Here is a 14,877-nt window from a genome sequence, read left to right as displayed (position 1 = left end):
TAAGCTCCTGGGAATTCCCAGGTATCTTGGCCCGGTTATTTTCCCGGGCTCCCTAATGATTCTTCTGACCTTTAATGGCTAGGTTGGGGTTTTGTCCTTCCTTTATTTCGTGGGGCCCAAAATTTGCCCATCTATGGACTCGGGCCCCTTTTGATTAATGGGTTTGGACCTCTCCCCCCCCCCCTTTCTTTTTTATTGGGAGCCCAAATGCTTTATTATTTTCTCAGGCTTCAATCATTTGCGTTGTTTTGGGCCTTGATTCATCATTGTGATTTTTTGGGCCTCAACAATTAGATTCTCACTTCCCACGACAATATCCAACCCAAGTCCTATACAAGGTTGTGTGGCTCTACAAGTTCTTTCTTCTATCATACTTAATGGCAAGGAAATTTTGTAGACCATATTCTTTATAGTTTTATATCTTTAGTTCTTATTTGTGGAAGGTGGTGGGGGTGGCTTTTGTGGTGGTTTGGCGTGTGAAAGTGTGGTCATTTTTGATTTGGAGGGCTTTTGGCTAGTAAAAGAACCTTTTTTTTTTTGAAAACATAAAAGAACTCTTTTATATATATAGTCTTTAACTTATAACTTGTACTCTTAATTATTGTTCTTTATCATCAGACGAAGAAACACCAATTAGTTTTTTTTATATAAATAGAGATTGAACTAGAGATCTTTTATTAAAAAATAATAGACTTTATCAATTGAGCTATCTAGAATCACAACTCTTGATTTTCTAATCAGCACCTAATCACTAGTTTGAATGTTTAATATCTTATGCAGTGAATAAAATTCATGGACTAAAAACACAACATGTTAGAGATATAGCAAAATAAGAAGTATAAACTAATAGCTAAAGTACACTATATAATGTATCAATAACATTGTCCGATTCACATAATAAATAAATTACTCATAGTTTTATACATAAATTGCTAATGTTATATAGTAGTCTAAAATAAAATTTATTTAAACCGAGCTTAGTAGTGTAAGCTTATAACAAAGTAGGGCATTAAGGTGGTTGAACTTATGTTGAGTTTGGCTTTGGTTGGAATTTCCTAGTTTGTTGGTCTGGAGTTGACCTTAGTATGCCTTCTCGTCCTAGGGCTAATGAGTGAATACTTACGCAAAAAATAAATTTATTTAACAAAAATGAACTTGATTAATTTTAAATAAAATTGGACAAAATTTTAGGCACTATGCTCCATTTGTTTCACTGTAAAATGTTTAATGGAAAATATTTTTAATATTTTACCATGTTTGTTTAATTGCAAAATTTGGTCAAACTTGAAAATATTTACATTGACTGTAAAAATGCTTTATAAAATGTTGTAAAACATTTTATCTTTATTAACTTCGTAAAATATTTTACAAAACACACGCCGGCTCTCCTCCCACCTAGTGGTTGTGTTGTTGCAGCCATGGTTTTAAGAACCGACGCAGTAAAAGAACCAATTTTGGTCTCAATTCCTAGTTTTACCTAATTTTTGATCGACTTCGATTGATTTTTGACCTGTTTTGGAGCTTTTTATCTTACTGGATTGGTACCTGGTTCTCGATTGTAATCAATTGAACTGAACAGTTCGATCTAATTTTTAAAACTATGGCTGCAACAACCTACCTGATTGTTGGTGCCCGCAATTTGGTCATCGAATCCGCCAGTCCAAAGGTTCAGTCACCAAACTTCCAATGCCAATAGCTTCAATGACTAAGTGTGCGTTTGGATTGGGCGTTTTGCTCAGTAAGTGTTTTGCGTTTTTTTAGTGGGTCCCATGGATCCTGTTTCCATGGTACAAATTCATTTGTTACCGTGTTTTAAAAATAAGTTTTCAGTTTTTAGCAAATAAGCAGTATCTAAACAGATCCTAAGCTATCAATTTTGATGGTTTGTACTAAATTTTTTTTACATATTACACAAATACCTAAAATGATTTTACTAAAAATGTTTTGTATGTAAAATTACATAAAATATATTTTTACATTTAAAAATGTTTAACAACGAAACAAAATGAGCTTAAAAATATAAAATTATAAATCCAACTCAGACTTTTATTTTTAAAAGAAACAATCCAACTCACACTAAAATTAGTTAGAAAAGAAAATTCTTATCTTCTAAAGCAAAACTGAAAACTCTCGTATATTTGTCGTTGTAAAAAGCTCAACAAAAAAGGCATATTTACATCTAACTCCATACGACACCTCTCTCTCTCTCTCTCTTGCTCCCCTCCGATCCATCCCAGGTGCCTCTCTCTCTCTCTTTCTCTCTAGCCGATCTCGATCTCTCTGAAATTTGTCCCACTCTCTGGGGATCTGTTAAAGTAAGAAAATGAAAAAGCATGTGTTTTTCGTATGCTCAATTTTGATTGCTACATGCGTATCTGTTTCCAAGTTAATAAATTTAGGACAGGAATTTGATTTTTGGCTCATATACTCAAGTGGGTATTCGTTATTTTATTGATTTGTTACTTTGATTCCAGTCATTGAATTTTGGGTTACTGTATTGACGATTTGACCAGTTTGGTCAGGTGGGCATTTTTGAATTTGGGTTTAATGTATTTTTGGACTGTATGGAACTCTATTGTTTTACTTGTTAGTTGACTCTGGGGTTGTGATTGTTAGTTATTGTGATCCAATTTGTGGTTTGGAACTGTTAAACAGTGTGATATTAGTTGTTAGTCTATAGCTGATCAGTTTCCTTATTTTGTTGCAATAATGGTGACCCAGTTTTGGTTTTTTAATTATGTTTGCTTAATCTTACATATTGTTCAAAGTTATTGGATGAGATTTATAGATATGCAACATTGTGTGTGAGAACAACTATGTCTTCTTTTGCTGCATTTATATGTTGGAATGTCTAGCAAAGGATGCACCTGAGAATAGATGAATGTGAACCATATTCTTGGAATTGGGTGTTAATAGGTTCTATGCATGATTGATTCTATGAATCCAACTTGAAATGCGTATGTTCTCCCATTTTATTTGGTTGCAATTATGGTGACCCACTTTTGGATTTTAATGATGCTTGCTTAATGTTGCATATCGTCCAAAGTTATTGGATGGGATTCAGAATAAACAGCTATGGATTTTTTTTTTTGCTGCGTGCATATGTTAGAACGTGTAGCAGAGAAGGCACCTGAGAACAGTTGAATGTGACCTTTAACTTCTTCTGGAAATTTCGTGCTAATAAATTCTATGCATGATTTATTCTTTGAGTCTGACTTTAAATAAACACTGCTTTTAATATTGATAGTTGCACTTTTATTTTCTTGTGGGTGATTTATCCCTGAAATTGTTATCTATGATTCTATTGGAGTGTGTTAGTTAGAGGTCAGACATTTTCATGCTCACTACCCAGTATATTAATTGCTTAAGTTCTTAGCATTTCACTAACAGTGGATCAAATACTTATTCTCTCAGCAGTTAACTATTAAGGTTGATTCATGGGTTCTATTCTGCATACGTTTATTCTATATCCATAATGACTCTTATGTTGCTTGTTGGTTTAGGTCATGGGAGTGTTGCTATAACAGAAATACCAAGTGATTGCTGATAAAAAGTTACAAACCCATGGGGACTGAAAATCCTGGTCGTCCAAATTTTCCTGCTAGACCTGCTGCTACACCTTTTGCTGCTGCTCCTCCTCAGAATGTGATGCCTTTTTCATCATCTGGTCCTTTGGTTGGATCAGAGGCCTCTGGTTTCAGGCCTACTCCACCAGCTGCTCCTCAGCCCACAGTGCCCTTTTCATCATCTGGGCCTTTGGCTGGATCCCAATCCTCTGGTTTTAGACTTCCACCACCAGCTAGATATAATGATCCATCTGTGCCTCCACCAGCATCAAATGTGCCACCTACTGGTGGACTGTTCCAGCGTTTCCCAACACCACCTTTTCCCTCAACAGTTCAAGCACCTGCTTCACGTGTCCCACCTGTGGGGCAACCAATAGCTCAACCTCCCGCTCCACCAGTTTCCTTTCGCCCACAGCCGCAGATACCTCCAGTGCCAATGGGAGCTCCACCTCAAAGTGTAAACTCTGCACCTCCTAATGTGAATGTTCCTTACTCTGTCTCAGATTCATCGTTTCCAGCGCCCATGACAAATTTTCAGTCGTCATTTCCTGGATATGCTCGGATGCAGTCTAATGCAGATTTACAACCGCCACCTATGCAGTCTCCTTTTCCTTCTCACCAAGGAGGTTATGCACCCGCCCCACCTACTTCTTCCATCCCTTTTCTTTCTCACCAAGGAGGTTATGTTCCACCTCCACCAGTGGCAGCGCCATTGGGTCTGCAGTCAAGGGATCAAATGCAGTATCCGGGCTCTGGACCTCCTGGTTCCATCCAAGGTTTGATCGAAGACTTCAGCTCTCTCTCTATTGGGTCTGTTCCTGGGTCAATTGATCCAGGAGTTGATCCTAAAGCACTACCAAGGCCATTAGAAGGTGATGTGGAGCCAAAATTGTTTTCTGAGATGTATCCTATGAATTGCAATCCTAGATTTTTACGACTTACAACCAGTGGTATTCCAAATTCCCAGTCTTTGGCTTCAAGGTGGCATTTGCCTCTTGGAGCAGTTGTGTGTCCACTTGCGGAAGCTCCTGATGGGGTGAGTATCTTTAAACTCAGAATGATAGGGAATGGTTAATATTGGAGATACTTTGATTACCCTTTTATTTGTTCTAACCTTTTCAGGAAGAAGTGCCAGTAGTTAATTTCGTTTCAACGGGCATTATTCGTTGTAGAAGATGTCGCACATACGTGAATCCATATGTCACATTTACAGATGCTGGGAGAAAGTGGCGTTGCAACATCTGTTCTCTACTAAATGATGGTAAATTTCAACCTATTAGTGTGTACAACACGCCACCCCACAAACTCCAGAATGAAAAAGGAAAAGGAAGATTGTTAATGAATTTGGATAAAAATAAATGATGTATTATTTAGTGTTGGTTGGGTGGTGTAGAAAGAAAATCTAAATGTCCTGATGCGTCCTTTGCATGAGTGGATGGCTGTATCCAACCATTCATCTTCTTCTTTGCTTGCTTTCATAGATAGTTGTTTATTTTCTCAACTTTGTTGTTCTTTTAGTATATTTCTTGTTAACTTAGGGGCTTTTTAAAAAAAAAAAAAATTATTAATACAATTTTTATTATCCATAAAAAAATTAGAAAATATATTTGAGACTGGCATCCTGTAGCTTCTTCTAAGCTGAGGTTTATAATATCGTGTTTACCTTTTTGAATAATATTACCAAAATTCTGAATATGTTGTACTGTTTTTGTTATCAAGATAAATAGACCAGTACTGCAATATAACATCGGTGTATTACACAAAAAAATCAAAGTGTATTGATTTTAATTGCTGCTTGGTTTTGCTAGACTCTACTTGTTTTCAGTTACAAGTTGACTTGATTCTGTGGGTCATGGTTGGCTTGGTTTGTGGAGCTCTTCAATTGTTGTTCTGTAGAGGCATAGATACTAATTTTTGTTGACTCTCTTTTTCAGTTCCTGGAGACTATTTTGCCCATTTAGATGCCACTGGTAAAAGAATTGATTTGGATCAGCGACCTGAGCTTACGAAAGGTAGTGTGGAATTTGTTGCTCCAACTGAATATATGATGCGGCCTCCCATGCCTCCAGTATACTTTTTCCTCATTGACGTCTCTGTATCTGCAGTCAGAAGTGGTATGATTGAGGTAAGAACTTTCACTTATATGGAGGATTTTGCTGCAACTCATCTTGTGTTATATCATGGCATCATGTTTATTCATATGAAACACAGTTCATATACAGCTATAGAAATTGTAAGACTAATATTTCTGATACTATATCATCTTGTATTGCTGTGAAATTTAAGTATTATTCATTAGTAGTACTCAGTTTAGTCTTATTTATGATGGTATAATCACACATGTTCCTGGATCTAAAAAGGAATAATTGATTGTGAGTTTCCTAGTTCATTTTGTGCTTAATTATATATATCATCCATTGTTGTTTAATATATATTGCATGCTTTGTCCAAGTGGTATGATGAGCAAGCACTGTCAATTCTTGTAGCCATGTTGTACCTCTCCCTCTCTGAATGAGGGGAAGGTCTTGGGTTCAACTTGTGGAAGGGTTGTGATTTGGGATGGTGAAGCCTCCCAGGGTGTAGCCTAGTATATGTATCACTAATAAAGCAATGGTATGACAAGTAGGCTGGCCAGAGTTTGTTATTTCATGCATGATCTCTTGTGTGACACTGATAGGGTCTGCAGTTACCCCATCAAAACAGGAGTGGTGATTAAACTTCTTTTTGTGAGGTGATTTTTCATTTAATTTTGTTTGTTAGCAGATTATTGTCAACTCATGTAACTGAACAAAAAATGGTCTGTCTTTTGTTTGGGTCTTGAAATTAATAATAAATAATACCTCTATGTGTGTTGTGTGTACGCATGCATGGGCATAGTTTATATTTATGTTGACATCTAATATTCTTTTGCAGGTTGTGGCCCAAACAATCAGATCTTGTTTGGATGAGCTGCCTGGCTACCCCAGAACACAAATTGGATTTGCGACATTTGACAGCGCAATACATTTTTATAATATGAAGGCATGCAATTGGTGTTGCTACTGTTTGATATAGCTTAATTTTTATTTCTTCAGTCAAAAACTTGCTGAATATCCTGTGGGTTTTTCCTGTGCAGTCATCTTTGACACAGCCGCAAATGATGGTTGTCTCAGATCTGGATGACATATTTGTACCATTGCCAGATGATCTCCTTGTCAATTTGTCCGAATCCAGAAGTGTGGTGGAAACATTCCTAGATAGCTTGCCTTCCATGTTTCAGGACAATGTGAATGTGGAATCTGCTTTTGGTCCTGCTCTTAAAGCGGCATTCATGGTTATGGTATGTTAGTTTTTTCCATGCACACCTTTTTGAACTTTGCCCATATATAAGCTATATCGTAGTTTCTTTCCAATGTTTGTATTTCCAGAGTAATGTGGTCTTAAAATTATTTGTTTTTGCCTCCCTAAAGTTCTTTGTTTGTTCTATGATACTGCATTAATCCTCTGTGTGTGTGTGTGTGTGTGTGTGTGTGTGAGCAGAGCCAACTTGGGGGGAAATTGTTAATATTTCAGAACACACTTCCATCTCTTGGTGTTGGCCGCTTAAAATTGCGTGGAGATGATCTTCGTGTTTATGGAACAGATAAAGAACACATGTTAAGAATTCCTGAAGATCAATTCTACAAGCAAATGGCTGCTGAACTAACTAAGTACCAGATAGCAGTGAATGTGTACGCTTTCAGTGACAAGTACACTGATATAGCCTCTTTAGGTACATGTTTTTGAGATCCGTTACTGTGTTTTTTGCTAAGTGGTTTCTGGTACTCTATGTTTCTGTTAAGGGTGACTAAATTCAAAGCTGATATCGGATAATTTGGAGATCTGTTGATAATTCTGGACTCTTTGTTAATATGCTATGAACTTCAAACATGTTATACTTTTCTGTTTTTGTGATGAATTATTTTTTAAGTATGGTTTTATGATGTATTTTGATTCAGCTATGGTACTCAAAGCTTGTATGTGTCTCATTCTGCATCTCTTGATATGTTTTAGAGAAGATTGGAGTATGCGTATGTGGCTGACCCTGATTAATTTGTTGAAGATCAATAGTTGACCCTAAAATTTTGGGATTAAGGCTTGGTTATTGTTGTTGTTATTGGAATATGTGTATGCACACCTTTTTCAGTACCTTTTATGTAGTACTCATGGCCTGCAAGATACTGAGGTAGACAGTTCAAAATTGTAAACATTAGGTGGATTATACGAGCTTTGCCTGTTATATATCTATTTGATTATTGTAATACTCGTGATTTAAAAGATTTCCTTAATCTTCCTTCAATTGGTGGTTCATAAATCATAATCCACTTACGCAGAGGATGTATTGATAATACCACTTATGGACTCAAATTTAGGGTCTGAAATACAAAATGCAGGATGCTCTCTTTTTTGGTCATTTTTTGTAATGTTGACTGATTATGTAATGAAGCATATGTATTGATTTCAAGTAAACGGTCAACTTTCAGTTTTTTATTTCTTCTTTCTTTCGGCGTCTTTACCATCCTCTGTTCGTTTGTTTTTTTGATCCTCTCCCATTTATCTACAAACTTATTCAATTCCTGGGCTGCAAAAGTTTTGACTTATAATGTACAATCTTGCTTGGTATTTGAAATATTATTGATGTAATATTTATCATCATTAACCATCCTTTAATGTAGGAACTCTGGCAAAATATACTGGAGGTCAGGTGTGTTATTATCCAGGCTTCCAATCTGCCATTCATGGAGAGAAGTTGAGGCATGAGTTAGCCAGAGACCTTACAAGGGAAACTGCCTGGGAATCTGTCATGCGCATAAGATGTGGAAAAGGTCATCCTCTTCATGACAATTTTTATCCTATATTTAACCACATGCATTAGTACATACATGTATACATGTATACACACATGCATCATTAGATGGGTGCCATATTGAGAATGATAGGCCTTATAGCTCTATGTGTTAAATGGTTATTCTCTATAACAATTTAAAGCATTTAGTAGCTCAGTGACCTATTAAATAACTACTATTGAAGGAAACAACAAAAACGTGATGTTTTCCTTCCTATAAGAATTGAACGTAGTATTTTCTTTTCAAGCTTTCATACACTATATTGTCTAAAGTAAAGATATATACCTCATTATCACTTATTTAAAAAAAAAAGATGTATACCTCATTATAATTGTGTAGATCTATTCTAATAGTTTTAGGTAGAGTATAATATCATTGTTTGATGTTTATAGCTAGGCCCAATGGAACACTTTCCCAATCATATATAATATTTTCATATGAGTTGATGGTTATGCTAGTCGTTCATCTGCTGATTATGTTTATTTGTGCTTCTAGGTGTCCGATTTACCTCTTATCATGGAAATTTTATGCTAAGATCTACGGATCTAATGGCACTCCCAGCTGTAGATTGTGATAAAGCGTATGCAATGCAGTTGACTCTTGAAGAGACATTATTGACAACTCAGACAGTATATTTCCAAGTTGCTTTGCTGTATCCTTATATTGGAAATATTTGATACGTATTTTGATTTGAAGTGCATAAAGACATGTGCATAAGGTGTTTCTATGTTTGAGGAGTCATATATTACAACAACAACAACAACAGCAACAACAACAAAGTTTTAGTCCCAAAACTTTGGGGTTGGCTAGTCCTCAGCATATTAGTTAGAGTCGTACGCATGTTTTGTTTTCCTCCATTCTATTTTAACTAAAGTCATACTCTTTGTTACTTCCTTAATTGACATGTCTTTTTTTTATTACTTCTACTAAACTGATTTTTGGTCTTCCTGTACATTTTTCGGTCCCTCAACTTGGATGAACTTGCTTTTTCTTACTGGAGCCATTAGTTGCTCCTCTGAACATGACCAAACTATAATAGAGTGACTAAATTTTACACTAGCTGTGAATCTACCACAACCTTCCTCATTTTCCAGGGCCTGGGACTAGCTGTTAACAAAATATGACACTAAGCATAGACATAGGCAGAGTTTGAGGAATCATATATTACTTATTAAAAAAAAAGGTTTGATAAGCTACCCTCACCGTCTTTAAATTTTCCTAAGAGATCCTTTGAAACAAGAAAAGTCATTCGTGGTAACTGTATGTTTTCAGCAAACCGTTCGCTTGATGATTTTTGTGCTGAAATTCATGTTCATGGGTATTTGAGTAATTGTTTTAGTCAGTTATTCATTGTAACCTTCCTTCACAGTTTCTGCAAACTATGAATTGCATGGTTTCCTTCTTGTGATAATCATGTTCCTTGATATTTAGGAGACTTTTTTTAAGTCAGTTTCATCTCTTAGGCTTTAAAAAAAAAATTGGATAGCATTTTTTATTTATTTAAAATTTTACCTATTTCATTTGATTTCTACTGGGACATTATTTCTCAGTATGGCCTATGCTTGACTCTTTGACTTTCTACAATGTTAGGTGTTCCATTAGTTACTGTTATTTTGGATGTGTTCATAAGACATTCAAGTTATCAAGGTGTCCTTAACAAATAAATAGATATACTGCATCATGTGGAGAAAGGCGTATTAGAGTACACACAGCAGCTGCACCAGTGGTTGCAGATCTTGGAGAGATGTATCGCCAGGCTGATGTTGGTGCTGTTGTTTCTGTGTTAAGCAGGCTAGGTACAGTAAAACAGGTCCCTTCTGGTGATGTCAGGTGTAATTGTGGAGCTTGATTTTTTTTTTAATAATATTTATTGAAATAACTTGCAGCAATTGAGAAAACGTTGTCCAGTAAACTGGAAGATGCACGAAACTCTGTGCAACTAAGAATTGTTAAAGCCCTTAAAGAGTATCGAAATCTTTATGCTGTGCAACATCGCTTAGGAGGCAGGATAATATTTCCCGAGTCTTTGAAGTTCTTGCCTTTGTACGGATTAGCACTTTGTAGATCCACACCTCTTCGGGGAGGATATGCTGATGCTCCACTTGATGAGCGCTGTTCAGCAGGTTACACGATGATGACTCTACCAGTAAAGAAATTGTTGAAGCTTCTATATCCTAGCTTGATTCGACTGGACGAGCATCTTTTGAAGGTAATGAATTACTGGATTCAGTTATGCACTTGTGAGGATTTTTATATTAGAACATCCTCAGAATAGGTTTTACTTCTCATGTTTGCAGGCATCTGCTCAAGTCGATGACTTCAAAAACCTTGAGAAAAGATTACCACTGGCTGCTGAGAACTTAGATTCCAGAGGCCTTTATTTATATGATGATGGTTTTCGCTTTAATATATGGTTTGGTAGAGCTCTTTCACCTGATGTGGCCATGAATTTACTTGGTGCAGACTTTGCAGCAGAATTGTCAAAGGTATGGTGGATCCCATGAATAAAAGTCTAAAAGTAAAATAAAATAAAATAAAAGCCTTGTGATGGTGCCACCCCCCCACCCCCCCAAAAAAAAGCATGTACTACAATAACAGCAAAATCCACTAAAGCGTTAATCCAGTTTTTGGGGTTAGTTATGGATCTTTGCCTTTTGATCATATGCAAGATCTTAATCTCTCTTATCTCCTTAATTAACATGCCATTTTCTACTATAATATCTTATTTTAGGTATTCTTCTACCTCCTTTCGTTCCCCAATTTGAATCAAAGCATGAACTTTTTCCTTTCACTTTGGACTTTGATGTGCCCTAGGGGGCGGGCTGTTTGGGAAATTAATAATTTATCAGCTTGGGTCCAATCTTGATATGTTGTTTTGATAAACAGATTTTTAGTTTTGTTTATCTTGAGACCAGCTATTTCTTGGTTCTATTTGGAATTTTCAGATACATCTGTTTCATCATAAAACAATATTTTTCTACAAAGCATCAAATACTGGTCACTCTATCTGCTGCTGACTTGCTTTTGGGGCTCCCTAACAACTCTTCTAAAGTTCTGTAGTTTAAAAAAAAAAAAAAAACCCCTAGTATTTGCTTAAATGGTTTTATTTGTAATCTTGGTGCTGAGTTTTATTTAATTAGTGTGGATGTGGCTGCTATACGAAGCCACTCAAGCCAGTCCCATAAATGCATGCCCAAAAAACCTGTTTCCTTTCATAATCAATCTGTAACTGACTTCCTCTGTTGCTGTATTTTTGTTTTTTTGTTTGAATCAGGTTACCCTTTCTGAGCGTGAAAATGAAATGTCAAGGAAGCTGATGAGGATACTTAAGAAATTTAGAGAAAGTGACCCTTCATATTATCATCTGTGTCATCTTGTAAGACAAGGCGAACAGCCCAGAGAAGGCTTCCTTCTTCTCTCTAATCTCGTTGAGGACCAGATGGGGGGTGCTAATGGTTATGTAGATTGGATTCTACAAATACACCGGCAAGTTCAGCAAAATCCATAGTATACCAAGTTCAGCAATTTTTGTAATATATAGGTAATCAATTCTTCTGTTAATTTTGGGTCTACTTGGGACATTGCTTCAGAATGTTTTCAATTAGGAACTATGGTGTGTCAAATCATTTAGGTTGTGTTTTACGATTACAATTATAAACAGCTTATTGAGAACATCTCTGTTTGAAAATACTTAAAAAAAAAAAAACTCGGTTTGAAAAGTAATGATTTTCATGTTTTGATGTCTTCCTTGACTTGAATTCTGCAGGGGGCTTAACATGCTTGTTCTGTTCCTCGTCCGTACATTGATGGAACGTTTCATTCAATATAATTATCAGTTTGAATTCAGACATTGGTTCCCCTCGAGATGCGTTGATGGTTGAGTTGATGAACTGGTCACCAGACGAACAATTTCTTTTTCCATCACAGGATGTAATAATTAGGGGATATTAGTTAGTGATATAATCTTATGCTTCCTGTCTTTAAATTGAGAAGAAAAATAGAAATTTTTTTTGAATGCGATATCTTAACTACTTAGCTTCTTTTTCTTTTTTTTCTTAAAAAAAAAAAAAAATTCTAGTTTGTATTGTATTATGATTTTTCCCCCCCAGAACGCCTGATTGTTTGGGAGAGATGCAAAGTTTGTTCATTAAATTATTGGGTTTTTTTTTTTCTGTTACAATGATAATATTTGAAGAAACATTAGTTTCCTTATCTTTGGCTTACATGAATCTATATCTCCTGGGCTTTGCATGTCTTGGTATTTTGGCTCCAAACTAATGTTATGAATACCGTTTCGGATCCTGTTTCGGTTTGTTCATTGGAACGAAATATTTCGGTACTGGTTAATACCAGTAAATACCGGTGTTCTCTTTCGGAAGTACCATCATAGTATATATATACCATTTTGATATATATTTTTTTGGTCAAACCTATAAAAATGACCATGAATCTTAAAGTTATAAGCCCATATTTAATATTAATAATTATTATTATAATAACTAACAAGTTTTTTGAAACATAATAACAATAATATTTACTAGACCAAAAAAAAAAAAAAATCACAAAGGATGGAAAAGACACAAAGCCTGCAACCTATTAACTCTCCTTTTGAATTGTATTATTATAATGCTAGTCATGGAGGGTAACTGAGTAAACAAATTGGCAGACAACTAAGAAAATGTACAAAGAAAAGAAGAAAATGTACAAAGAAAAGAAGAAAACGGAGAGGACGAAGTGCAGAGGAAAAGAACTGAAAAAGGCCAAGTTGCTGAGGTTACTAATGAAGTGAGATGAACTGTGGTGGGTGGCTCTATTCAGGAAATAGCTATTAAAACTTGAAAAGGTAAAATTTTTCTGCATTTATCAGTAGTAGATTCAGTACCGGCCGAAATATGTCTACTGGCCGAAATTCACCGAAACAGGCCGAAATGGTCGGAACGGGTCAAAACGAACTGAAATTTGGTTCGAGGTGGAACAAGAGGATGATTCGTACTGGTTTAAGGACTGGTATGAAATTTTCCGACCGTTATGGTTGAAACGAAACAATATTAATAATAATGCTCCAAACCATTAGGTAGGTTGGTTTGTGAATAACCATGGTTTTAAAAACCGGTATGGTGAAAGAACTGGAAAAGGAGCTAATTACTGGTTTTATGGCCGGACCGGGTTTGACCGATGGTCGAATCGGTGACGTTATAAATAATTTAATTATTATTTATTTAAATTATATAAATAATTAATAATTTTTTAATATACTAAAACTAACAAACTAATAGTAATAAATATGTTTCCTTTAAATAAAAATACAAGTATATAAGTAAATAGTCAATAACTTGCAAACTTATCTCATGCATGTAATAATAATCAAACACAGAGCACATCAAAATCCAAAAATATCATATAATACTCAAAATAAAAAAAGCCTGAAAATTCTCAGTTGTCACTGCAACCTACGAAAATCCAAAATTGTCTCTATCTATCTGGTCAGCTCCGAAAACCAAACTCTATCTCTCTGTCTCTCAAACCCATTTTTGCTTCAATTTCCAATCCCATAACTCCATTTCCTTAATCTAAACACCAAAAACCCAAAACCTTAAACTGCGGCGCGATCCATCGGATTCCTCAATTCTTAAACTCAATCCCAGACATCCATCGAAAATCCTCAAGTTTGGTTTTGGACTTAGAGATTTTGGTCAATTTTGTCTGTGGCTTTGACGAGGAAGAAGAGAGGGTTATTGGGGTCTTTGGATTAATAGAGATGAGAGTGGAGTGGTTGATTGTTGATGAGAATGAGCTTGAGTTGAGCTTGAGTGAGGCAGAGAGTGAGGCGTACGTGCGCGTGAGATGAGGTTGAGGGCTTGAGGCGTGAGATGATGAGAGTGTTTAGTCAGTTGGGCTTTAGGGTTAGTTTTTATGTTTTAGCCAAAATGAAGTAGTTTTAGGCTGGGAAAAGACAAAATATCCCAACCGGTTAGTAACCGGTTCGACCGTGCCGGTTCTCGATTTTTCGGTTGAACAGGCCGGTTTTCAATTTTTCCCTGTTTTTAAGCTATTTCCGGTTTTTGCCCATAATCGGACTAGATTGGAGACCGGTTCCCAGTTGAACCAATCGGTCCAATCTGGTCCGGTTTTTAAAACCATGTGAATAACCCAATTGGCAACCCAAGATGAATATTCAGCTGGTCCTCCCCTTAAATTCCAAAATGGGTCTTTGAAAGTCGCTATGCTTCACTAATCTGCCACTCTAAGATTTGGTTGGTTCTTTGCTATTGAAAAGCTCAATATCAGTTTTGAAGGTGCTAGCCAACCAGGTGATACAGTTTAGTCACAGGGACAATCTTCATCAACTAAAATAACGAACCAGTAATCTAAGTAATGTTATCTGAATGTCTAATCTCCTAAAGGGGAAAAAAAAATTATAGAATATAATTGAATTTAGATAAATT

The 14,877-nt window shown here is 35.9% G+C and overlaps 1 protein-coding gene across 1 annotated transcript; it reads left to right on the top strand.

The window, feature by feature from the left end:
• The first annotated feature begins 2,094 nt into the window (after positions 1 to 2,094).
• On the top strand, positions 2,095 to 12,643 carry LOC142643061 (protein transport protein SEC24 A). Its single transcript, XM_075817597.1, has 14 exons — positions 2,095 to 2,237; positions 3,504 to 4,602; positions 4,689 to 4,827; positions 5,501 to 5,691; positions 6,480 to 6,587; positions 6,682 to 6,885; positions 7,086 to 7,317; positions 8,261 to 8,410; positions 8,927 to 9,083; positions 10,100 to 10,227; positions 10,318 to 10,640; positions 10,729 to 10,917; positions 11,706 to 11,972; positions 12,198 to 12,643. Exons 2-13 carry the CDS (start codon positions 3,565 to 3,567, stop codon positions 11,937 to 11,939), a joined length of 3,093 nt encoding a protein of 1,030 aa, XP_075673712.1. The 5' UTR covers positions 2,095 to 2,237; positions 3,504 to 3,564; the 3' UTR covers positions 11,940 to 11,972; positions 12,198 to 12,643.
• The last annotated feature ends 2,234 nt before the right edge of the window (positions 12,644 to 14,877 follow it).

Source organism: Castanea sativa, chromosome 7 (genome assembly GCF_040712315.1).
Source record: "Castanea sativa cultivar Marrone di Chiusa Pesio chromosome 7, ASM4071231v1".
NCBI lineage: Eukaryota > Viridiplantae > Streptophyta > Magnoliopsida > Fagales > Fagaceae > Castanea > Castanea sativa.
Note: the sequence above shows the minus strand (reverse complement) of the source record. Positions and strands in the feature narration are given on the sequence as shown.

Bases quoted from the DNA above. Each gene is read 5' to 3' on its own strand.
- LOC142643061 (XM_075817597.1), top strand. From the start codon at position 3,565: ATGGGGACTGAAAATCCTGGTCGTCCAAATTTTCCTGCTAGACCTGCT. The intron at 4,828-5,500 runs GTAAATTTCAAC...TCTCTTTTTCAG, and splicing joins CTGTTCTCTACTAAATGATG to TTCCTGGAGACTATTTTGCC. The intron at 10,918-11,705 runs GTATGGTGGATC...TGTTTGAATCAG, and splicing joins TTGCAGCAGAATTGTCAAAG to GTTACCCTTTCTGAGCGTGA.